Source organism: Cygnus olor, chromosome 1, assembly GCF_009769625.2.
Source record: "Cygnus olor isolate bCygOlo1 chromosome 1, bCygOlo1.pri.v2, whole genome shotgun sequence".
NCBI classification, from domain to species: domain Eukaryota; kingdom Metazoa; phylum Chordata; class Aves; order Anseriformes; family Anatidae; genus Cygnus; species Cygnus olor.
The window spans coordinates 180,407,188-180,432,075 of NC_049169.1; the positions used below are offsets into that span (position 1 = coordinate 180,407,188).

General features: G+C 46.3%; 1 protein-coding gene across 1 annotated transcript; it reads left to right on the forward strand.

Annotated features, from left to right (window-relative positions):
• The first annotated feature begins 254 nt into the window (after window positions 1-254).
• On the forward strand, window positions 255-23,539 carry PHF11 (PHD finger protein 11). Its single transcript, XM_040542441.1, has 12 exons — window positions 255-397; window positions 2,893-3,027; window positions 3,578-3,685; window positions 4,591-4,726; window positions 5,973-6,080; window positions 9,749-9,882; window positions 12,807-12,853; window positions 15,619-15,677; window positions 17,112-17,178; window positions 18,348-18,470; window positions 19,344-19,415; window positions 22,630-23,539. Exons 4-12 carry the CDS (start codon window positions 4,619-4,621, stop codon window positions 22,767-22,769), a joined length of 858 nt encoding a protein of 285 aa, XP_040398375.1. The 5' UTR covers window positions 255-397; window positions 2,893-3,027; window positions 3,578-3,685; window positions 4,591-4,618; the 3' UTR covers window positions 22,770-23,539.
• The last annotated feature ends 1,349 nt before the right edge of the window (window positions 23,540-24,888 follow it).

Consider the following 24,888-nt stretch of genomic DNA (forward strand, 5'->3'; position numbering starts at 1 on the left):
AGAAGCAGGAGCTTCTGGAACAGGCCCGTCCTTGTCCTCCTGGCCCCGGCAGAGCCTCCCCTGCAGGCTCCGGGCCTCAAGCCGGGGATGGGGCTTCGCCTCCCGGGGCTGCCGGGAGCGGGACTCGAACCCGCGGCCCCAGCGCCGCCACGCCCGAAGGCGCGGGGATGTGCCGAGAGCCGCTCCCTGCCCACGTGACCCGCGGCTCCCGCCCCCTCCGCCTAACCCCGCTCTCCTCTTCCCACACCCCCCCCCAGCGCCGCCGAGCGCGTGCTCCGCAGCGCGCATGCTCGGCGCTCCGGTTGGGCCCGCCCACTTCCGCGAGCCTCCCTCCCCCCTTCCCCCTCCCCCGCTCGGAAGCGGCCGCTGGTGCGGGCCGGCCTGCGAGCCCCCCGCGGTAAGTACCACCGGGCAGCCGCGCGGGGGGGGGGACAGGGGCGCCTCCACGCCCTGCGGGAGGGGGGTGCCCGGCGGAGCTCCCCCCCCCCACAGGGCGGCGGTGGGCGAGCCCGGCCTCCCTGAGGGGAGCGCGGGGCCGAGAGGGGCTGGGGGCGGCCCTTCCCCCCCCCCCGGGGGTCCCTGAGGGGCTCGGGGCTGGGCGGCGTCTGTGCCCCTGGTGTCTGGGTCTCAGCCCCTCGGCAGCCCTGAGGGGAAATGGAGCCTTAAAAAAAACCCTGCCACCAGTGTCACCCACTGAACCACGTCCCTAAGCACCAGGTCCAGCCTCTCCTTCAACACCCCCAGGGACGGTGACTCCACCACCTCCCTGGGCAGCCCGTCCCAGTGCCTGACTGCTCTTTCTGAGAAGAAATGTCTCCTCATTTCCACCCTGAACCTCCCCTGGCACTACTTGAGGCCATTCCCTCTAGTCCTATCACTAGTTTTCTGACAGAAGAGGCCGACCCCCAGCTCCCCACGCCTTCCTTTCAGGTAGTTGTAGAGAGCAATGAGGTCTCTCTCCCCTGAGCCTCCTCTTCTCCAGACCAAACACCCCCAGCTCCCTCAGCTGCTCCTCAAAGGACTTGTGGTCCAAGCCCTTCACCAGCTTCGTAGCCATTCTACCACAGCAGATCGTGCTTTATTTAAACACTGGAGAATCTCCATCCTTCTGGGAACTCCCAGTTCCCAGAACGTTCCCAGTTCCCTTTCAGGGAGTGGTTAACGGCCTCCAGTGCTGGTGGTCCCCAGCATCTTGGAAAGGGTGAGAGCTGAGGGCTGGTGAGGAACCTTCCTGTCATCCCCATCACTGGGATTGGTGTGTTGACGTGGCTACCTTTCAAAGAAAATACCTTTTTCATGCCTTAGATCTATGTATCAAATAAAAGGTGGAGGGGAAGACGGATTTCATTGGTTTTGTTCTAAAATCCTTGTAAAGGACAGATGTCTTTATGCTGCTAACGTCTGGGGGGAGAGCAGAGCTTTTGTGCCCAGCTAATATATGAGCAGTACTGCTTCTTTCCCCACAAAGTGCAAAGGTTGGAAGCCATGAGTCTGGGGTACTTTCTGTCTTTCTCCCTGCTTCAGCAAACAAACTCCTTCAGTACGCTGAGAGGAGAGCAGAACAGCAGCTAGGGCACCAGGTTCTGGCAGCACGCTGGAAGTCAGGGAGTTTGTGTTCTCCTCACCCTGCTACAGAGATGTTGGGTGGTCTTTATTGCCTTTGGTTCTTTCTGTGTAATGTGAGTTTGTGTACCTGCAAGGATGCTTTCTGAATCGCTTCTGGAGAGGAAATGCTTAAACAAATGAGTAAAGTTTCAGCAAGGTATACTTGGCAGTTGCACAATCACCTTTTCTCATCCCCTTTTACTTTCTGTTTCATTTACTGCTTTCTTCCAGTTTGCCATTGTTGCAAAACTAATAGGGCGTGTTGGTAGGAAATGGCACGGGGATCAGAGAAGCATCCTGAGACACGTGGCTGTTTCCTTCCCGTGACTGCTTCCCCTCGACCTTCTGTTTTACAGCTCTATCCCCTTCTTCATTAGTGGAGGGCAGTCGAAGAGCCTGTGGCTCTTACAGATGAATTAGTTGCCTTACTTTGTGTGAAAGTGAAAGCCGCTTGCCAAAAGTTGCAGAAGGACTCTGAGTCATTTGACTATAAAATAAAGGCTGAGAAAATCCAGCGCTGATAAGTGGAAGACGATGTGTGTGTCAGGTCAACAGTCGTAACACTGCCCTCTGTACCGTCTGTCAGCTACCATGTAGAAAAGAGGTCTGAGGTCTACAATACGTTGTTCTATGGAAGTGACAGGTCCATGCTCAGAAGCAGTCCAATATGTGAAATATTAAGAATTGTTCAGAAAAAAATGAATACAGAGAGCTCCTCTTGAGCTATTGCAGGAGTAGAAAAGAGACTGGAAAGTGATGAGGATGGTCAAAGATGTGGAGCAGCTTCTGTACAAGGAATAACTAAATAGTTTCAGATTCTTCAACTTGAAAAAGAGGCAGCACGAGAAAGAATAACAGATTTGTGATATCATGGGTGTTACTGGAGGAGCTGAGTGAGAAACAATGATTTCTTGCCCCTTCACTCACATATCTGGGGTGTCAAAAAGTGAGTGGTTGTTCAGGCAAAACGTAATTAAACTGAAACTGGAACCATGCCCTTAGCCTTTCCTTTCTTACTTAGGAGCAGCCAGCTGGATCCACAGCCCCATTTAGCTTCGCATCCTATTCCTCATGGTAATTAGTAGCAGAAACCTAGGGAAGAGCACAGGGACAAAGCAAAAGTGCAGTTGGTGGCAGATACTGAGCTGAATGGGGCACTGGATGCAGGCTGGCTGCTCTTGCAGTGAGGAATGGGCGAGAGCTTTCCCTCTTGCTTCAGAGGTCTGGCAAAGGCCCTGGAGTAACCGAGGGGTTGACCTTGACCGACGGTCCTTGGTTATCTTTCAGCACCAAGATTTCTCCACAGAGCCTGGAAGAGCATCAGGGACTGCAGGCTCCAGCTTCAGCACCTTCCTCACCAGCTTCCCAGGGACAGATCCTCTGACTAGGCCTGAGCAGGGCCTATGTATGCATCAATTCCAGGTAATGACCTGCTACACAGAACTCTGCCCTGCTTGGGGGGCCAACCATTCAAACCCTGGCTTATCCCTCTCTAATTCTAATATTTCTATACATTTCCACTTGTTTCTGTTGCATTTATTTAATGCCTAAGCTTTGAGACTGATGTTATGATGCTTACTGTATAGATCGGGTAGTAGAAATCGGTCCCTACCCCACCTTGCTTACAAGATATAGAAGGATGTGGGGAAAAACAGATGTGTGTAGAGGCAAAGTGGCTTGCCTGAGATTACGTAAAGTTTCTGTGGCAGAGCCAGGAAAAAAAAATGCACTTATACTCTGGTGTTCTTCTCACTTGAGACTATCCCCTCCATTTTATGGAAGGGAGGTGGAACCAATGAAGGCAGAAGTTGGCTGTTGAAAGCCAGAGTAATATGTGCAAGATTTGCTGGGCTGTGAGATTTCCTGCCTGTTTTGTACTTGGGCCTTACTGCTTCTCTGTCACTAGAGTAATTTAACACCAAATCTTATTTCTTAAAAGTAAACACAGACTTTTCTTACTCTTATCCTACAGGCTTTTGGGCTGTCAGAGGTGACATCTCTGGTGTTTGGAGTATCGCACCTAGTGGGAGAGGGAAATTGAAGATTTCTGCAGTGGACTTGCACAGAAACCACAGACAAAGTAAAACTTCTGCTATTAATGTGTGGAGTGATGCCCTAAATTCCTGGGGGTGGGGTGGGGTTAAAGGCTTTTTCAGAAACATTTAGACTGTTTAGTGGAAGAAGTAGGTTGCCTTTAACTTTTTGTGGCTGCTGGGAAAAAGAAAAGAGAGGCTGTGTGAAGAAGGACGATTAAAACTTGAGTGGTTATGGCCAGGAAAAGAGGATAGATGTCCAGGGAGTGGATTCCAGGATGTAGAGAAGATGGTGTTTCTCATGTTCTCATGTTCTCATGCTCTACTTCATCGAGAGAGTGTTAAAGTCTCCTGTGTTCGGCTCTCTCTTTTCTCCTATTTGCATTTGTAAGCCTCTTCACATTGCTTTGCTGCATCCTTTTTGCACTAAGGAATTGGTGTTTCTTCCTTGTTTTTTGTCAACTCCTGGAAGGCACTGGAGGAGTTTGGGGAAAGCCATTTTGTCTCCTTGACTTACAGACCCACGTGTGGCAGAGTTAGCTGAAGGCAGACACTGCTATGAACAGCCAGCATCCTCCAAATAAAAGGAGTTTCATGTTGAGGGCATGACTTGCTGGCCTGCTCTTGGGGCTGTTGTTGGAGCATATATTTGATGAACAAGCTCGACAATTCTTTTGTTAGCTCTGTGCCTTCTGCCATGACTTGTTAGTGACTTTTCAAGGGCAAACAAACCTTTTTTCCCCCTTGCTCTAACTGCTGGGAGCCTGTTTCCCACCGCCTGTTGTCCCAAGAGCAGGCTTTGCACGTTCTGGTTGCTGAAGGCAAAGAACCAGGCTTCAGGGGCTGCAGGTGAAGGAGCAGTTAGAGGGCAAGAGCTCATGAGCTCTGCTTTCCTCTGCTCATCCTGCCTGGCATAAGACAATTGCGTCAGTCGCTTTGTGTTTTCTCCCAGTCTTCCTGCTCTAGGTGCTTTCCAGATAATGGCGAAGATGGTGAGAAGAACGTGTGCGTTCTGTTCAGAAGGGGAGGCTGGCTCTATCATGTACATTGCCGAAGAGCAAAACATTGCAGCTCATCAGGATTGTTTGGTGAGTGGTTTTTTTGGTTGGTCAGTACGTAAGGGAAATGGAGAAGCACGAAAGTGGGAGTCTCCACTGCCTGTTGATTTTTTTTTAACTTTACAGTGACTTTTTTGTTTCGGTTGAAACAGGAAATAGTCTTCAAGTTCACGGCGTTCTGCAGATTGACTGCAGAAAGTTTGGCTTCAAAAATAACAATAAAAATAGGTACGTTGTTAGCCAAGAGGTGGCAATGGAAATAAAGCTAGATTTATGGTAAGATGCACAAAATTTGTGAAAGTGGAACGCTTTTCATTGCCGCCTCACTCCTCACATATTTGCACAAACAGCCTGAAGTGGCTGTTGCGTGTTACCTGATGGGAATCCAGACCTACAGGTCTGGTTCACACTGGAATGAGGCCCAGTCGCTTTCATGAAACAGGCACAAACTTGCTTATCTTCACAGATTCCTCTTTCTCTGTCAGTGTCACTAAATACCCAGCAAACCGAATTACTGGGGGAGAGTGGAATTGCCATGATGCAGATGGGTGGCATGTTGCACGTGCTTAATGTCTGTAGGAAACTAAGCTAAAAAATGACCTAGTAGAAAAATGTTTTTTATTAGGGCTGTGAGTGTTGGTTAAACGTTGGAACTCTTGTAGGTTTGGTTTGGTTTGTTTTTTTAACCCAACAACTTTACTAATTTGTCTGCTTTAGGAAGAGCACCCTGTTTGGCTTCTTCCAGCCAGCTATCACCTTCTGGGCAGGCAGACTGTGGTTACCAGCCCACATAAGGGTGGCTCGCTTTTGGTTGAAATTAGCTTTACAAAATAATTGCAAAAACAGTTGCAGATAACTTCCGCTTCCTCGCTTGCTGTCATGGTTCAGTGCTTCCATGGGAATTAAAGGGGCGTGAATGTGCAAGTGTGCATTTTTGTGGGTTTCCCCCAGGCTTTGGACTGTACCAAAATTTTATTTATGGAGAAATGTTGCATCCAACTGTAAGTCTGAGCAACTGGGAAGATAAAAGTTGTTCAAGGTGTGGAGGTTTGTCAGCCAAGCAGCTGCTGCTCCTTACTCTGGGCAGCCTGAAGCTTTCTTTGTTCACACTTCTTACTAATTCACCTTCTCACCTTGTCATCTTTTCTTGGTTCATCTTCAGGTTAGGTGAAATCCACGTGCAAGAAGAACAGATGTACCCTCCCTTTCTTTTCTCTGGAATATATTGATGACCATGTCTCTTTATTAATTCTTAACATCGTCTCTTTGTCTCTAGTTATTTTCCTCGGGATTTGTGGAATCTGAAGAGTATAACCCAGATAATCTGGACATAAGGTTTGATGTGGAATCAGTATTGAATGAACTCAAGAGAGGAAAGCGTCTGGTAAGGCAGTTTCTTCTGGAATCTGCACTTAGTCCTGTCTCATAGCACGCACCCTGCCACCCTTCAGTACCGAGTCGTCTGGTCAGTTTTATGTTCGGAAAAAAAAAATGCAGAAAAGTACTTGGTCCTCCTGATCTACTAAGATCAGGGAAGTTACAGATTTAGAGTTACAAACATTGATTGGACATTATACTTATTGAAGTTTAGTTCTTTTTTTGTTGTTGTCGCTAATTGGATTTTTTTTCTGGCCCTTTTTTCCTAAGATAAAAGAGTAAGAAGAGACTTTCCGAAGAGACTAAGCTAGTGCCAGAAACAAAATGATGCAATTTGTAAGTGTAAAGGGGAACACCTTTTTTTAGCAGAAGGAAGGTTATTTGTATGAGGTTTTCTTGTTGGTTTTGTGCTCAGCTCCCCTTCCCCCTTCCTACTGGATGGAACTCTTCTCTTTATGAAGTTAGTCTAGAGAATATTTTACAGTCACGGAAACAAGCAGTCGTGGAAGGCCACATCCACCCTTGCCAAAAAGAAGGTGGGGACCCAAACTGAGCTTCCGAAAAAGCTTGCAGCCGTCCAGGTGCCAAAGCTTCACACCACCTTTGGGCAGCTGCAGAGATAGCAACTGCATGAGATGTGAGCAGGCAGAAGACCTGCTCAGTGTGGTAGCTGAGCTACGAGAAGAGGTGGAAAAACTGAAGGACATCTGGGATTCAGAGAGGGAAATAGAGTGGTGGTGCCAAGCTCTGGCCTCTGTGAAACATTAACAGGCACCAGGAATTTGCCAAGGAGAAGAGAATGCAGTATCCGTCCCCCAGCAGGCACGAGGCAGAAGCTTGAAAGGATGTGAATGAACGGAAACAAGTCCAGGCTCAAGGTGGCAAGAGAAATCCACCTTCACTCATCTCACCCTGTCAGGTAGCCCTGAGCAACAGTACAGGCCACCGGATCAGGAAGACAAAGTGGATGAGGCCTAATATTTGCTGGGGAGACAACGCAGCTCAGAACAAACGGTCCAGGAGGTTACTGCAGAACATTGCGGATAACTTCTTGCCTCAGGAGGTAGGTGAGCCAACAAGGAGAGGGGTGCTGCTGGACCTGGTACTAACAAACTGGGATGGTCTAGTTGGAAGTGGGAAGGTTGAGGGCCATCTCGGCTGCAGTGACCATGAGATGTTGGAGTTCAAGACCCTGCGAGGAGGAAGCAGGGCAAAAAGTAGGACTGCAACCCTGGATTTCAAGAGAGCCAACTGTGACCTCTTCTGGGACCTAATTGGAGGAATCCCTTGGGACGGGGCCCAGGAGAGTTGGCTCAAGCACAACTTCCTCTAAGCTCAGGATCAGCACATCCCTATGAGAAAGAAGTTGAGCAAGGGGGGCAGGAGACCTGCATGGTTGGGAAAGGAGCTCTTTGGAAAACTTAAACTGAAGAAGGAAGTGTACATGTTGTGGAAGAAGGGACAGACCGCTTGGGTGGAATACATGAATGTTGTCAGGGAATGCAGGGATGCAATGAGGAAGGCCAAGGCCTGGTTAGAATTACATTTAGCAAGAGACGTTAAGGACAACAAGAAGGGCTTCTTCAAATACAGCAGCAGCAAAAGGAAGACTAAGGAAAATGTGAGTGCGCTGCTAAATGAGATGGGTGACGGCAGATACAGAGAAGCTGGAGATACTGAATACCTTCTTTGCTTCAGTCTTCACTGCTAAGGCTGGCCCCCATGCACTGCTGAGCACAGAAATGAGAGAAAACCTGGAGAGAAGACTTTCCCCTGGTTGAAGAGGATTGGGCTAGAGGTTATTTAGGCGAGCTAGACACCCACAACTCTATTGGCCTGGATGGGATGTACCCAAGGGTGCTGAGGGAGCAGGCAGGTGTTATTGCTAAGCCGCTCTCTGTCATCTTGGAAAGGTCCTGGAGAACAGGAGAGGTGCCTGAGGGCTGGAAGAAAGCCAACATCACCCCAGTCTTCAAGAAGGGCAGGAAGGAAGACCCAGGAAACTACAGGCCTGTCAGCCTCACCTCCACCTCTGGAAAGATGATGGAGCAGCTCATCCTTGAGGCCATCATTAAGCACGTGGAGGAAAAGAAGGTGATCAGGAACAATTAACATGGATTCATCAACGGGAAGTTGTGTTTAACCAACCTGATAGATTTCTATGATGAAATGACTGGCTGGATGGATGAGGGGAGAGCAGTGGATGTGGTCTACCTTGACTTCAGCAAGGATTTCGACACTGTCTCCCATAATATCCTCCTGAGCAAGCTCCAGAAGTGTGGGATCCATGAGTGGACAGTGGGGTGGATCGAGAGCTGGCTGGATGGCGGAGCTCAGAGGGTTGTGCTCAACGGTGCCGAGTCTAGTTGGAGGCCTGTGGCCAGTGGTGTCCCCCAGCGGTCAGTACTGGGGCCAGTGCTGTTCAACTTACCCATCAACGACCTGGATGAAGGGACAGAGTGCACCCTCAGCAAGTTTGTGGATGATACAAAGCTGGTGGAGCGGCTGACGCACCAGAGGGCTGTGCGGCCATTCGGAGGGACCTGGAGAGTTGGGCTGAGAGTAACCTCATGAGGTTCAACAAGGGCAAGTGCAGGGTCCTGCACCTGGGGATGAACAACCCCAGGCACCAGTACCGGCCGGGGGCTGACCTGCTGGAGAGATCTGCAGAGAGGGACCTGGGGGTCCTGGTGGGCAGCAGGCTGCCCATGAGCCAGCAGTGTGTGCCCTGGTGGCCAAGAAGGCCAATGGTGTCCTGGGCTGCATCAAGAGGAGTGTGGCCGGCAGGTCGAGGGAGGTGATCCTCCCCCTCTACTCTGCCCTGGTCAGGCCTCACCTGGAGTGTTGTGTCCAGTTCTGGGCTCCCCAGTACAAGAGGGACATGGAGCTACTGGAGAAGGTAGAGCCACAAAAATGATAAAGGGATTGGAGCATCTGTCCTATGAGAAAAGACTAATGAAGCTAGGCCTGTTTAGCCTAGAGAAGAGGAGACCGAGAGGGGATCTTATCAACCTCTACAAATACCTGAGGGGACAATGTGAAGAGGATGGGGCAAAACTCTTCTCAGTACTGGACAGCGATAGGACAAGGGGTAATGGTTATAAATTGGACCGCAGGAGGTTTCATCGCCATATGAGGAAGAACTTCTTTACGGTGAGGGTGACAGAGCACTGGGACAGGCTGCCCAGAGAGGTTGTGGAGTCTCCTTCTCTGGAGATAATCAAGACCCGCCTGGATGCCATCCTGTGCAATGTTCTCTAGGTGACCCTGCTTGAGCAGGGGGTTTGGACTGGGTGATCTCTGGAGGTCCCTTCCAGCCTCAGCCATTCTGCGATTCTGTGAACATAAATATAAGCACACATACCAATGAGTACTTAAATAACTTGTTCAGATTTGGGATAAGGTATGAAGGTGGCCAAGTTCCCTCACATGACTCTTTTTTTCCTACTTAATTTGTGAAGTGATGCAGTTGAGGTAAAATAGCAGAAAGGTGACTGAAATGATGGACGAGGTAGGAGTTTGCTGCTGTGAACCTGCCTGATGCCTTCCACAGAGAAGGCTTACAATGAAATATTTGATTTTCCTACAGAAGATAGCACTTGTTTTGTAAGTCTAGATTTTTTTTTTCTAGTAGCTATGTGTGATGCTTACCTGCTAACCATCGTTTTACTGTAGGTGTGCAACTTCTGTCGCAAGAAAGGAGCCACTGTGGGATGCGAGGAGAGAGCCTGTCGCAGAAGTTACCACTACTTCTGTGCGCTCTGCGATGATGCAGCAATAGAAACAGATGAAGTAAACGGAGTCTACCGGTATTTAACCAAGTCTTTCGTAACTAATTATTCTCAAGGTTTTGGTGTTACTGTCAGGAAGAGAGACTTAAATTGTCAATTTTTTAACTCCTTATTTTCAAAAAGGAAATACGTTCACTTCAGGTGTTGCTCCATCTATGGTTAGTGTTTGATGCCCTCTTTTTACAAGCAATGCTTTCCTTTATCACAGCAGTGGAAAGGAATCTATTCAGGGACTGAGGTGAAAGATAACTAGACCTAAACTGAGGAAGCCTGTCTTTACTGGCTACCTAGCTAGTCTTCAAGGACAAAGATTTTTATTAAAGTTCAAACTAATGATTCAAATTCTCAATTTCTCTTGCCTCAGACCAGGCTGTCGTGCTTCTGGATCTGTTCATGTTAGACAAATGCTAGTAACTTTCCATCCACATGCTAGCAGAGAAGTCTGTATTCCCATCCAGGATCTTCTTACATTTCAAGTACGTTGCTAGCATTAACATCATTAAACAGATTTTAAGTAAATTTTCTGTCCTGGTCATGCTAGCCCTAGTGTCTGCTGCCCTCGGACTGCTTACGTTGCAGATAGCAGATGGAAAAAGTTGTTCAGAGGAAGGAATGATAATCTGCAGAGGAAAGGGGTTGAGAAACTAGGACTCCCAAAAGGAACGAGGAAGTTAGAGTAAAGGTCTGAGGCCCGTAGACACAACCCAGACGCAACCCAGAACACCCACTTCTGGGTAAGGCCAAAGAGGTCACGAGCTACGTTAGTCTTAGGTTAGTGTTGTAGACTGTCTAGTAATAGTACAAGATGGGCCCTTTTGTACCCAAAGCAGTTGCAGTCCTGGCTGCTTTGGTAGGGCTCTCACTCCAAAATAAACAGATCTTTCTGTAAGGATGTAGGGCCAGCTATGTAGGAAGAAGATGATATGTTCAGTTAGTGTTTGGAGAGTTCCCTGGAGCCTGCAAAGCTCCTGAAGGAGTGTAGATGGAAAGGTAGGACCTTCTGTGATCGCAGAATAAATGACTCATTGTAGTGCTTTAGGAGCGACACCTTGGGATTAAGAAGAGTGAATATCATCGAGATGAGAAATGAATGGGATTGCCAGCAGTCTGCATGCGGACTGCTGAAGTGGTAGCTGAATATATAGTTCCACTTGGTGTTTTTCTGAGCTGGTGATACTGGAGATTAGGTAGAGGGACCCTGAACTTAAAAATGCCTTGGGTTAAGTCATTTTGTGAGGCTAGTTGCTTGTCCTGTATTGGGAGCAAAACTATAGCAAACCTGCATGAAAAAGGACTGGATGAGAGAAGGGTGGTGAGGCAAGTCTCAGGAACTTGAATCCAAAGCCTTTTGCACTGTATCAGCAGCATGAATGAAGGAGAAAATTTGTAGCTAACGTGAAATTATTGGAGAGCAGAAAAACGAGACCTAAAAAACAGTGGCCATGGATTGACAGCCTCCCTGCTCTTTTTCATGGTGAAATATAAAATGTAAAATATACTGAAAAGTGTATCAGAAAGAAAGAATTCCGTCGGTAGGAGGAGAGCTGGTGTTTTTAAATTCTGAATTGTCGTCATTGAGATCATGAGCAGTGGTTATCAGATCAAACAGAGCAGAATAAAAAAGAGAAAGGAACAGTGCTTTGCTAAAGGCAAGTAATAACACAGTGGGGAAACAAGCATCATTTCTAGTGCCATCTTCCAAAAATGATGGTAGGGAAATTAGAAATTCAGGTATGTAAATAATGTGCCTCCAGTATGTAGTTTTCTGACTGAATTCTTAAGCATGTATAAATCTTTTTTTGTGCATCAAAATTAATTTCATGCAAAAAAAGCTGGCTTGTCAAGGAAACAGACTACTTTTCTAAGCTCAGCACTTCCATTTTTTTTAACAAAAAATGACAATAATCACAAAATGGCCTACTAAATGTGGTTCCCTTTTAAAATTGCTTCTAAACACTTGAGCAATTTCTTGGCAAATAGAGATTTGTAATGAAGAGATCAGCTAAACCCCACTCTTGACAAGGCAATTTTGTTTAAAAAGTGATTTGGGATCCTTCTGTAAGAAAGGCATCTTAGAGAAGCTGGTTTATGTTCTCTACACATTACAGTATCCAGAAGATAAGGAGGATTTCCAGCCGTATTTGTTGCATTTTATTTCTCCCAAGGAATTTGCATTGCTCTCCTAAAAATGGAGAAAATCTTCCCATCTCATGTATTTCTAAATTTAAGGGATGAAGGGATCGGGCAGATTGAAGCTACTGGACCTCAAACAGGCGTGCCCTACTTCCACGGGATTTGGGGACCAAATTTTGGGGACCTGATCAGCACTGGGCAATGGAAAGGGAGGGGCAGGGATCTCCAAAGAAGTAAATTGTCTTGTGTGTGGCAGCACACTACTGTGTGGCGATGCCAGCGTGTTATGAAGGGCTTATAAATCCCGGCTGACTGGCAAACAAGTTTGGGACCTGCCCCAACTGGGATAGGGCGAGGGGGCAGAGCAGCAGGAGCTACAACCAAGCAATATCAGTACTCGGGGATTTCATCTTGACAGCATTAAAACAAGTTACTAAATGAGATTAGAATACCCCAGTTCAAACACTGTCCCAGTGTTTGGCAGCCACACCAGCCGAAATGCACCTGACATCATTTACACCGTCCAAACACGGTGGGGCGATTGAACACCGAAGCTTTGAACTATCAGTTCTGAGCCTGCTGAGGCTCCAAAAGTAAAACCAGAAGCTTGTGCATGTGTGAGACTTCACAGCAGGTGCTCTCCCAAGTGGGTAATGCTGAACAACCATCCTGAGAGTTTTTTAGAACGTCTTGCAATTTACATTTAATGAATAGAGGGGAAGATATTTGTTGAAATCAGTCAGCGTTACTCTGTTTACGTATTTATTAATACTTTTTCTCTTTTTCTTAAAACCGAACTTAAATTTTAGAGTGTTCTGCCCAAAACATGACCCAGGCAATAGGACCAATCACTATGGTGAGTTTCTTTAATGGCTTCCTTGATTTTTATCTGTTTTAAAAGTTTTTATCCTACAGTTGATAACTAATTTGAACAAAACAAATGTTATTCCACCTTTACATTGAGCGGTGGATTTCGAATCTTAAGGAGCGGTTTGGTTGAAATCCAGGGGTACGGACAGAAAGCAAGAAGGGTTTTTGAATTAGGAAATGTTTGTGTTTGATCATCCCCAAATCCCCTTCAAAACTGACACGGAGCTGATCCTTCGTGGAGTTATTCTGTAGGTAGGCCCAAGCAGCTCTTAAAAATGCGTGCGAAACGGGGGGCTCGTGCTAATGAGGGATGCACGAGCTTGCACCTGATTAGCAAAGCGAGGGCTGTTACAGGAGTGCTCACCCTGGGATTTGTGCCTGCAGTTGCATTAAAATGTTCACACTTGCATCTTCTGTACCCGCTGCGGTACTTCGAAAACACAGCCTTTCATTCTGAAGGATCCCAAAGAGCTTTTTAAGCGTAACCAAAGGGTTATACGCTCCCTGTTTAAGGATTGCTCCCTCTGCTACAGAAATGCAGTTTGTTTAATTTGGCAGTCCTGGTGCTTGCTGACTGAGGCGGCTGGGAATCTCACCGAATTGACCACATGGGTTCAGATCACCGAGTTAGCCAAGTGCAGGTGCTTGAAATGGAGTGGGTCCTAGAGTAGCCTTTGCTTCCAAATTGAATTTAACTCAGCCAGCTGAGCAATAACACTAACTCTGGCTGATCATTTTGGCGGTCTGGCTCCACCCTAACACCACCCAAGGGCCAACTGGGGTGGTTATCATCATCGCCTCTTACCCAGCAGCACAGTCTGTTTGACACCCGCTGGTGGTGCGGCTCACTAACCACGTGCAGCTTCCTTCCTCACCTACTAGTTTTGCTTTTTACTTATCAGTAACGCTGAGGCCTGACACTCCCTCTCTCTTTTTAAATTATTTTCTGTGGCCCAATGGTTGCCAATCTGTTGGTTTGTGACCGTGGTGTCCCACCCCAGGACTAAAGAGGGGCAGGGTTGCTTAGTTTCCAACGTGACGTGAGATTAAGGGAATAGGACTGACCTTGTAGACCACCTCCTTCATAAGGAGGACTTAAACCTTCCGTGGTTGAAGATCTCAGTGTCTTTGAGTTCTGCATGCATGCACCGTGTATGGGAAGTTCCCTGAGAAGAGTTTATGCCTGATGGAGGTCTGCCAGAGGCACTAAATATGGAGACCCTTTGTTTAAGAGGGGTAAGAGGATTTTTCTGGCGGCTCTGCCTCCTCAGTGAGCTCCTCCCGTCTCTGTCCGAGAGAGCAGCTGGGTAAATGACGCTTGGTTCCACAACAACCCCGATGTCTCCTGCCTCTGAGCAGCTCTCAGCTGCACGCGTGGTGCTCAGAGGAGCCAGGCTGAGCAGGAGTATGCTGCTGTTGGCTTGGCTGCAGCCCCAGGTGCTCTCTGACCCGTTCCTGGCCCACCTGTTTGCAGCTAAAATAGGTTGGGATAGAGGCACTGTGGCTCCACGGCAGAGTTTAGACTTTCAGGATCTAACTCAAGTGAAGTAGCTCTGCCGTTCCCCCCAGGGCAGGCTGAGCCAAGACTGGACTGTGTGGGAACAGGAGTTGGTATAAGAGGGCTGCCTCTCGGCACGTTTTCCCTGGTAGCCTGGAGAAAGCTACGAGACACATCCCCTTGTTCTCAATACGTACACCATCGGTTCCTAGCTCGCTCCAAAATAGGCCACACGGCTTTATTTTGGATGATGTGGTAGCCTATGATTTCCTTTCAGGCCATGAAAATAGCGAATGTAAAGCACTGTCTCCCTCGCCCCCGCAAAAAGAAAAAAAAAGGACTTGTTCTGACAGCCTTTTCTGTACCTGCAGTAACATCCCATTCCTAAGGTGATTTCTAAGTAGGAATAAACTTACCGTGCATTACCCAAGGCATGGAGAGGGGCATGTAACCCCACTGCATTTAAAACCCTCTGGGTTTTGGTGGGTAGTTTTACCCCTCCCCAGCTTTCTCTGCCCCCTGGCATGTGCTCCTTGCTAGTTTTCCTTCTCTGCTTGTGGTGCTGCAGCTATTTTCAGCAGCTGCCAGTTATGGCGTTGGAAAGAGCCGGCTGCGTGCTGATAGAGGACAGAATGGAAGCAGAGATCTTCATACAACGTCAATAAAAGCGCTTTGTAGCTTAAATAATAAAAGCTCACAAGTAAAATTGCTTCCTATTAGGAGCTCCTGAGGTTATCTAGGAGGTAGATGTAGCAAAGAAAAATTAATGCCACTTGTATGCCTTTGGGACACCTAAAATAACTCTTGTGGAGCCTTAGTTCTGAGAGTGTATTAACATAAACAAGGATTGATGGGGAGCAAACATCATTTTTCATAAATTTATCATGTTTTGCCTTAAGTTCTTACCATGTAGAGGTGGTGCTGCTGCCAGGGAGGGTCAGTTCCCTCTGCCGCAGCCAAAAATCTTACGTTATAATCTGGGTTTTGCTTTATAACGGGTTTAAAAGGCAGTGATATCGTAATGCTGCAGCGATTTGCAGATCCTAGTGATTCAGGCTTGTACGTTTTCTTAGATGGAAATAAGATGGATTTCACTGAAATATCAGGTATTTGGGAAAGCTGAGATGTATTCCTGTCCGGCTACCCAAAGTGCCTGACTTCTGTAGCTTGCTGGGGAAGGAGAGAACTTGAGCTGTATGAAATTGTCGGCGTAAGGTTGACGTGTAGTTACCTTGCTGTCTCTTGGTTTCTAGATGCAGCTAATAAGAGGAAAAGACACGCACTGAAGTCTTCCACCATCACGGAACAAATGGTAATTCTGGATTTCGGTAGTTCTAAAACAGAAACCCACATCTGCCACAACAAAGGGCTTCAGTGAAGTATTTTTGGCAGTGCATTAAGAAGGAGACTTTCTCACAGAAACGACGACTTTTCCTTTGCAGCTGCCTTGTTTTGATCTTGTCATTTTGTCAGAACAAAACCACTTGCATTCAGAGCTGCTTCTGGCAGAGCCAACGCTGCCCTCAGGCAGCGTGGCACAAGTGTGATGGGAACTTCTGAACGAGGCTGACTCAGCGGCTGTGATCTTGACATGCCAGAAGAAAAGAGCTTTCCTTTGGCGTTCCTTTTCCTTGGAAGCACTGAGGCCCTCAGATTTGCTTAGGGCTTTTTATGTTTTCTGTGAAGACAGCTTTTGATAAGTCACTTGGCCTTGTTAAACTAGCACTTGTTCTCATGGTAGGCACCACAGATTTTCATTATAGCTCGGGCAGGTCCCACTCCGTGGGTGAAGATGGCCTTCCCAGGGGCTTGGGAGCATGCCTCTGGCTGTAAGGGGAGTTGTTTTAGGGGCTGTTGTTAGGAAATCTGGAAATACAACTTAGTTTTTGGGGATTCTCTTGGTTCCACTGAACTATGCATGCGAACTCCCATTGACTGATGGGGGTCAGGATTTCTCCTTTCTAGAGGAATTGGCTTCCAGGTCTCTAGATCAGAGGGAGAGGACGTGGATGATCTTTGCAGCTTTCAAGTGGCATTTTTACCAGTAGGTTATTTGTCCCCAAGAATTTCTCAGCTGTAAATCCACTCAAGTTCCCGGTGGTGTAACTGAGATCCATTTGACCCATCACTGCTGGTAACGTGCTGTTTCTGCTGCTCCAGTGTTAGTGGTTTTGGAAATGAGTCCAAGCAAATAAAGAAGCTTGGGGGTTCCATGTATGTTTAGGCACTGCAGGATAAACTGCTTGCCAGTGTCCAAGTGGTGCAGCTCTTATACTGGTGGAGCTTTGTAGTAGAGATAAGAATCATTTGTGGTACTGAGGTATGATTTGGAACAGCAGAGAATGACTGCGTCCTGTCCAAAGGAAGAGAAAAATATTCCTCCTCTCCTCTCAGATCATTTTTAGTATTATATCTGGCCTGGAGAATTAGGTGTCACTTACGCTGGGAGTTAGCAGCAGCCATCAGTTAACATCTGTGCTATTTGAATACATTGTGCAAGAGCAGTAATAGTAATTGGGCAGGGTAAATGGGCTTTTCGTAGCAGATTTTGCTTTGAAATGATTTTTGCTTCCCCTTTTACTTGAATGTCTGGAGAGGAGTATTGTTAAGTGTGGGGGGAAGCTGACTTTATTCACAGAAATATGGGCTGGTTTTTCTCTCTCTGCTAATACGGAGTTAAGACACTGAAAATAGAGCAGGAAATGTCCCTACGATGTAAAAATACATTGTTTTGATTTTCTTACAGAGCACAGAAGAAACAGCAGAAGAAAACAGATTACGAATATTAAAAAGAAAAAACAGCAGGCATAAAGGTGGGACTGACTTCACGGAAGAGCTGCGTGATACCGTGACCTGTTGTGTCGATGTTCGGAGCTTGGAGGTGTTAGAAATCAGTGCTGTTGAAAATGTGCCTTTTATTATTTGCCCGAAACAAATGACCCCGTGTTCTGGCAAGGGAGCAAGAGCCTGGTTTGCAGAACGACCGTGCAGGTTTTAATTGCACAGCAGGGTGTTCTGTGCACCTTGAACAAGAGCGTTCTGGCTCCCCGGGCAGGAACCAGGCTTTGTAAATGCTGCTGCAGTTACTGCTGCCCCTGCGTGCTATTTTATGTTACCTTTGAATCCCAGGTGTACGCAGGTTGGTTGACAAAACGTGTAACAGTGAAATCGACTGCTCGACCCATCCTTCAGCTCCGCAGTTTGCGTTACCCCGAAGTCCTGCTGTAATTGCTGGTCAAAGTTACGTTGCTGCTCAGAAGTTTAGAAAACTTTAAAAACATTGTTTTTGATGGAGGCTGGTAGACTTCTCTGAGCAGTCTGGGAGCTTTTCCCTTTCAATAGCCCACTGAATTCCCACAGTGGTCCACAGGGACTCCTTACTGAAACCTGTCGCTGAGCTGCTGTTCCGAGATGGAAGAAAAAGTAACTCCCTATTTCCTTAGCAATAAAAATCTGACAAAGCAGGACCATAAAATGGACTGTAACAGGGTTACATCAATAAATGAGGTTAATGCCTGGATCACTTGCAGTAAATGTAACCTCAGTTCTCTTACCAAGTCCAGTATTGGTTCACTTCTTGCGCTGTTTTCTGTCCTTTAGCCTGCTCAGCCCATGGTGTGGTCCAGAGGATTTGAAGAAAAAAAAGCAAAGCAAATCATCCGTTTTTCTACACCAGGGGTTATTAGGTGGCTTTAGGAATGACACATTTGGAGTTGTGGAGGCATTTTTTTTTTGATGAACAAAGCCAAATCTAGAGTTTATACGAATTTATAGCCAGCACGATGCTTGTGTTCACCTGACCACAGCGTTGTTCCCACTGCAGAGGGCTGAGCAGGTAGCTAGAGGAGCCAGACACCTGTGTATTTGTTACCAGAAGGGAGACTTGAACCAAAGTTTTAGTTTCTGAAGTGAGTGGGTGAAGCCCACGCAGCTGTGCTCCGGACCGCTCGTGTCTAAGAGTGCGTGTGTTCTGTTTTACCAGTCCGAATAGACTTCCTCAGGAAATGCAAGCAAGCCGGGCTGCTGGATGACATCTTTGAAGAGATGCTGGACACGCTTCACTTGGCACAGGAAAAGCTGATGGATGACAACACTTCGGAAACAGGTACAGGGCTTTCTGCAGCCACCTTTTAGCCATTGGCATAAACACAGGCCTCTACTCCCACACTCTGAAGAGGGGAGCGGTTACGAAGAGAACAGGAAGGTTTTATATGGATTGTAAGGCCGTGTTGCTCTTACAGAAGGACCATCTGCCTGTCTAATCTGCACTCTTTTGAGGGAAAAATCCTTGAGTATGAATGTTTCAACGCTTTGGATGATTACTTAAAACTTCAATGTCAAATGTTAGCGTGTATTTGTTTTTTTTGGTGAGTGTATTGTATGAATCACTTTGTTCTTGGAGGATTCCCCACTAATATTACTTTGTTCTCAAAACAATTTTTTTAAAGAAAAAAACCAAACAAACCTTCATCTCCCATTGTCCTCCCAGCTTTACAAAGTTACGAACAATGCTTTTGGATAAGTAATGCTAATTTTTGCAAATAACTGAAGCACGTGCACGGAAGGTGAAATGTCACACCTGGCCAAATCTCTGTCATGAGCAGCTCGTGTGTCGCGGTGCTAGGGCAGTAGTGAAGTCCAGGACACCTTAGGGTTTCAAAGGACTTCACCGTTAAGCAAACCTCTTAATGGTCACGCAAACTCTGTAGGCTTCCAGTGAAATGAAACACAAAATGCCCCAATTAGGAAATGGAGGCGTAAATCTGGGATGGCAGTGAACGTAAAACACTGATAGCCATGTCTCATGAAAACAGTTGTACAGAATTAGAAGTGATATGGACGTGTGTGTCTTTGCTATCTTAAAACCTCGAGCAATTGCTGTAATTAATTACTGTTTTGTGCTACACTTAATGTTGGGCAGTGCATGAACTCAAGTGTTCTGTAAACCTTTACTCTGTGATGTTCTCTCTTCTTCCAGAGTATGAAGAGACAGTAATGTCACTCTTTGACTGTGGACTGTTTGAAAATATACTGACAAATATTCATTCAGGTACGTGAAATAAGCTGTCAGAACAGCAGCACTTGGTATGGTTTTTAGCATTGATGTTATTCTTCTGAGGATTTTGATAAAATCAGAGAACCATAGAATGTCCCAAAGTGGAAGGGACCTGATGCACCCCAGGGCACGCTGCTGGCTCGTGTTCAGCTTGCTGTGACCACAACCCCCAGATCCCTTTCCGCGGAAGTGCATTAACAGGACTTTCCCCTCATGAACCCGTGTCAGCTATGGCCAATGACTGTGTTGTCATTCAAGTCGTTTTCATCAACTCTCAGAATGATCTTCATAATTTTAAATGATCATAAAACGACCATTTTACAATGACAATTCCATGGAACTTCTCAGCATCATCTAAGTAACTGAATAAAAGCTGTTGCTACCTGAATGACCAGAAGCACGGCGTGTCTAACCTGGCTGTCAGACGTGAGGCCAGCTGGAACCGTGTCCCAGCTCCACAGCTTCAGAGGACCGCAGGGCCTCAGCCCCAGAGGAACCTCCCTCCTGCAGGGTGCGCTGGTGCTTGTTCCTGCAGTTATTTCCCCTCCTGCGTGTGGAAGGCTTGCTGAAGGCAGCTTCCCTTCCTTACAGCTGTGCAGCTTTCCAACGAATGCTGTTGGAACTGGCTGCTCTGTTCCAGTTAAGGGCATCGAACACTACAAATAGAGCTTCCCTGGAACTGATGGCAATTTTAATAGGTTTTGGAAAGGGAGGTGACAATGCTCAAAGAATGCAGTGAAAACGTGCAAGAGCAGTCACTTGGGAGCACCAGAGCGGAAGGAAACTCTACGGCATGAACTCAAGTCTCAGCTGCTTAAGCAGCATTACAGCTTTTTAGTTGTAATGTTCCAACTAAACCTAGGTGGGTCTCTTACACCTTTTTGACAGGGATAAAAGCAGAAGTTAGAACAAGGTTGATAACCGTTACGAGAGGGAAGTGGGAGCAAGTCAGCTAACACAAGTTCAGTGCTTGAAGCTGGTGTTTGCTGTTTTCCCCCATTTCCCCTTTGCTTGTCTGCGGAAAGCCAGGCTCCTCCCTCGAGTCTCCGGTTCTTGCTTTTGAATTCCTCTTCTGGAGTGCAAGTGCCTGGTGTTTGTGGAGTTATCTCAACACAGGTTCTGGCAGTGCCTCATCTGAGGGGAACTAATACATCGCTGCTCGTAATCCCTCGTGTGACGCAACCTTAGGTCACACTTGCTTCTTTCACAGCTGCGTTATTTCATCCTTTTCTCAGCTTACAGGAGAAATTCTGGTACTGGCATCTAGGTACACAGCCCTGTGATTCTGCTGTGTGGAAGCTGTCCCCTCTCTGACTCCCTGCTACTTCAGCAGCTCAGTTCTTCCTGAACACACTTTTCTGATACAATCAAGGCTATTTTAATTTTGAGGTCAATAATGAAAACACATCAAAGTTGGTTCCAAACCTTACCCAGGAGGAGCTCTTGTAACAAACTAGTCGAAAAGGACTGAGAACCGTTTTAGTTGCAAGATGAACTGTAGGGTTAGAAGGAAACCATCGCTTCCTTCCATCCTTCTCCCCAGTCTGTATTCCAAGCTCTCGCTACTAAGTGTCTGTCACAGTGGATGAAGTCTGGGACTAAATACTGTAGGATTCCTACGGGTACTATTTTCTTTGCTCTTTCCCTTGGAACTGATGACTTCTGGTCACCTGAAATGATCCACTTTTGATCCACTCTGTTGTTGTTGCTTTCTCCTCTACTTTGTTTTAAACCAGTTGTGCTGTACTGTCACTGATTGATTCTTAGCACTTAAGGAATGGTGAGTGCAGTCTTTCCAGGTCCCTGCCACTCCTAGTTTTACAGAAACATTCTCTCCCTTTAGGTTCTCTCTTCAGAGAGGTGAAAGGTCTCCAGTCTGTTACCTGCCTTCTTGTGGAAGCGCTCCCGTATGCCATTCTCACCACTGATACCTTTTTCCTGGCTATTTCTATTTTTCCTGTATCCCTGTGGGATTAGAGAGCTGGAGCTGTATGTCTTCCGGCTGTGGTTCACCCTTAAGTTGAACGCAGTAACACAGTGATCACAGTTGCTGTTTGTTTTTCTGGTAACTTACTCATTTGTATCCAACTATTCTCCAAGATATTTTTCTCCAGCTCCCACTCTTACATGCCCAACTTTTTCTTCAGATATGTGCCTGCTAGTTCATTTAACCATGAGGCCTTGACACCAAATAGACATGCTATAAAGGCTGCCCGTGGCAAGCAATGGAGAGTGCTATTTCACGGAATCACAGAATGGTTTGGGTTGGAAGGGACCTCAAAGATCACCCAGTCCCACCCCCCTGCCGTGGGCAGGGACACCTCCCACCAGACCAGGTTGCCCAAAGCCCCATCCAGCCTGGCCTTGAACACCTCCAGGGATGGGGCATCCACAGCTTCTCTGGGCAACCTGTGCCAGGGCATCACCACCCTCACAGGGAAGAATTTTGTCCTAACATCTAACCTAAATCTCCCCTCTTTTAGTTTAAAGCCATTTTCATTATGGTCCTCTCAACCACTACAAAACGATGTTACTGAACAAAGCAATTGCTTCAATTAAAACGCACCATTAATACTAAGCTTCTAGCACCTAGCACAAAGTTACCTAACGCTCACGGATTTCGATGATTTAACATTAGGAAAGCAGAAGCAGTAAGGATAAGCTGACAGTCAGCCAGGTAGGGCTTTGCAAAGAGGACGAAGCAGCTGGTTCATGCCATTGGTGCACTGGCAGTAAGTATTTTGCCAGAAGCAGGTGCATTAAATGCTCTTAAATCATGTTTTTTTTTTTTGAGAAACTAGCCGTTGTCTTTAGTTGTCCAAAGCATCTCTTTTTAAGCTTAAAATTTGGTCGACTAAAATCCATTAGGGTTCTAAATTTGCTTTATGTAATTCAGGGAAGTTAATTTAAAACTTGTAGCTGCCTTTGAGATACAGTAAGATGGAAAACAAAGTATGTAACGCTGTGATTTAGCCTGCGTTTTCTTTTGCCACAAGTTCTTTAACTTGTCTCCCCATGTGTTAATGAAGAGACAAAGGCACAGAGCGTGAAGCTGAGGCTTCCAAAAGGCAGTGGCTTCACTGTAGACTAAACTAAGTAGTGGAAGCCTCTGCAATCTCAGTGTTAATGCATTATGTAACTTACTATAAATTAATAGTTGCATATAAAAATAAAATAAAAACATTTGTCCCTTTCTTTTCCATAATAGGGACAGAGGAAAAAATCCAGGAACTTCTGGAAAGCAGGAAAAGACTGGACCACCAGATTGAACTACTGCAGGATTTAAAAGAAGTCGTCCTCCCCCCCCAGGAGACTGCTGCCAGTACATCCAGTACGGTGTCTGAATAACCCCCGAGTCTGCCTGTAACGGTGTCAATATTCAGAATTTTCTAACGATAGAAAACATAAGAGCACGTCGGGTCAGTGTGTAAGTGATTTCCTTTCCTCCCCAAAGCTTGGGACACAAGCAAAGACTGGGTGTTTTACTCATTTTTTTATACCTCACTGTTGCAATAACTTTAAGTTGTCCCTTTCTTTAAATTTTATTGTGGATCAATGAGTGATATACACCAAACTTAGCTCGTTTGAAGCTGAAGAGAACCCCCTCCCCCAGGACTTTTTTTCCCTCAAAGACAAGAGTGTGTCAGCTGCCAGAGAACACTCTTCAAAGTCACTTTACTTGCAGCAGCCCTCTTCTGTCTGTGGGAGGTAGCTGCATCACTGTCTGCATACAGACAGTGTTGTTCTAAGGACCACAGTGCTGCTTTGGCATTCCAAAGAAGATAAATTAGCAGAAGTTGCACTCAAAGAAGCTTTCTGAATTATAAACAGGAGTTTTTTTTAATTGAGCATACATTAAGCAGTCAATGAGGAATTAGAGCTGCTGTAATGACAAGGGTAAAATGGTGTTTGCAAGCAAGCCAGCAAGGGCTGGCTATCACGCTCCAATCAAAATGTAAACTGATTTCAATCAAAGGGACTGTCTCTTCCTTTCTCCATTAAGAAAGGATGTAACTTCTATGTGTTTTCGCTGAAAAGCTACTATATTAAAATTATTTGAATACAGAAAAGCATTGTTTAGCTACAAAAGGGTAACTTAATAAAACATTTTTAAGAAAGCTGTGTCTTTAGTAATGCTCCGTGGCCCCACTGTTGCATAGGATAGGGCCTGGGAGGGGATAAGCTGTTGCACCACTGTTTTTAACTGCACCTTGTCCCGCAGGCTGCTGTGTTACCAGCCACCACCCTGCAGGTACAGTTGTTTTCTCAAGTTAGTACAAACCCGACATGAGCTGGTATGAAGTTGGAGATTGGCAAGCAGCGTAACAGAAGTGATAAGGGCTAACTGTCAAGCCATAAGCCCTCGGGGTAGAAGCAGGCTGCCACACTCCCACCCAGTGAAGAAAATACTGGTCTTTTTAGGTGCGTGAACGTTTTGGGCCAAAATAGTTTATTACCTAAGCCAAGGACCCAAGATCCATTCACACCTGTTTTACCTAGAAAATGTTCACTTAGATGTCTTCAATGTATTGACATGGAGTAAGGATTTAGCCGTTATTAGGAAACCAAGATGCAAATTCACCAATATGGGAATGAAGTAAAAGCTCATGTGACTTAGACCAATTCTTTTTCCCTTCATACTGCAGCAATCTGAATTACTGACAAGGACATTTGCATACTTTGCTGTCCCCCCTGCCCCCCCTTCACCATCTTGACCTTTAGTCTAGAGCTTGCAGTCCAGAACAAGTTGTTTATTTAAAACAATTTTTGACACATGTGGAAGCATTTCTTCACATGCTCCTAGGCTGAGCTCTTACTGTCATGCGGTAGGAGATCCCTGGCCTCTATCACCACTGCAGAACTTTAGGCTCTGCAAACCTGAGCCAAGTTTCAGCCCAAGAAGCAGATCTGTGGTTAATCTCATCCATATCTTCACATTTGAAGTTCCAGGTTCTCTGTTCTACCCTGCAGTTGGGGGAAGATGTGACACCTTCAAAGAACAGTAAGAATAGCAAGTGTGTCTATGTAGTCACTGTAAGGTTACGGTCTCAGCATTTCACATACGGACTTAGTGTAAAGCAATCAGACACACACTGTAACTCCCTGGGGACTACACTAGTGCCTACAAATAACTTTGCTGCAATTTGAAATTGTGATTACAGATATTTGTCAAGCACAGTCAGATCAGTAAAAAAATCAGTAATAGGTGGTAGTGGGAGGACTGGGGTAAAAGCAGAGGACTGGCAAGGAGGAAGGGATCAGAAACAATGCTTCAGAGTTGGCGAGGTAATGAAAGTAAATCTGCTGTTTACTCTTTGCATTTTAACCTGGGTTCTGGGGTCATTCCTGGTACTTGCCTGTGCTGACTCACACACATGGTCTGGGAGGACTGTGGTGTTTTTATTCAAATCAACGTATGTGCTGTACATAACACAAAAACTCGAAATTTTCTTCAAAGAAGTTGGCT

What these genes read in the sequence shown, in the direction of transcription:
- PHF11 (XM_040542441.1), top strand. Translation starts at nt 4,619, where the DNA reads ATGGCGAAGATGGTGAGAAGAACGTGTGCGTTCTGTTCAGAAGGGGAG. An exon ending in CAATAGGACCAATCACTATG is followed by an intron (nt 12,854 to 15,618) that starts GTGAGTTTCTTT and finishes CTTGGTTTCTAG; the next exon opens with ATGCAGCTAATAAGAGGAAA. An exon ending in TGACAACACTTCGGAAACAG is followed by an intron (nt 18,471 to 19,343) that starts GTACAGGGCTTT and finishes CTCTTCTTCCAG; the next exon opens with AGTATGAAGAGACAGTAATG.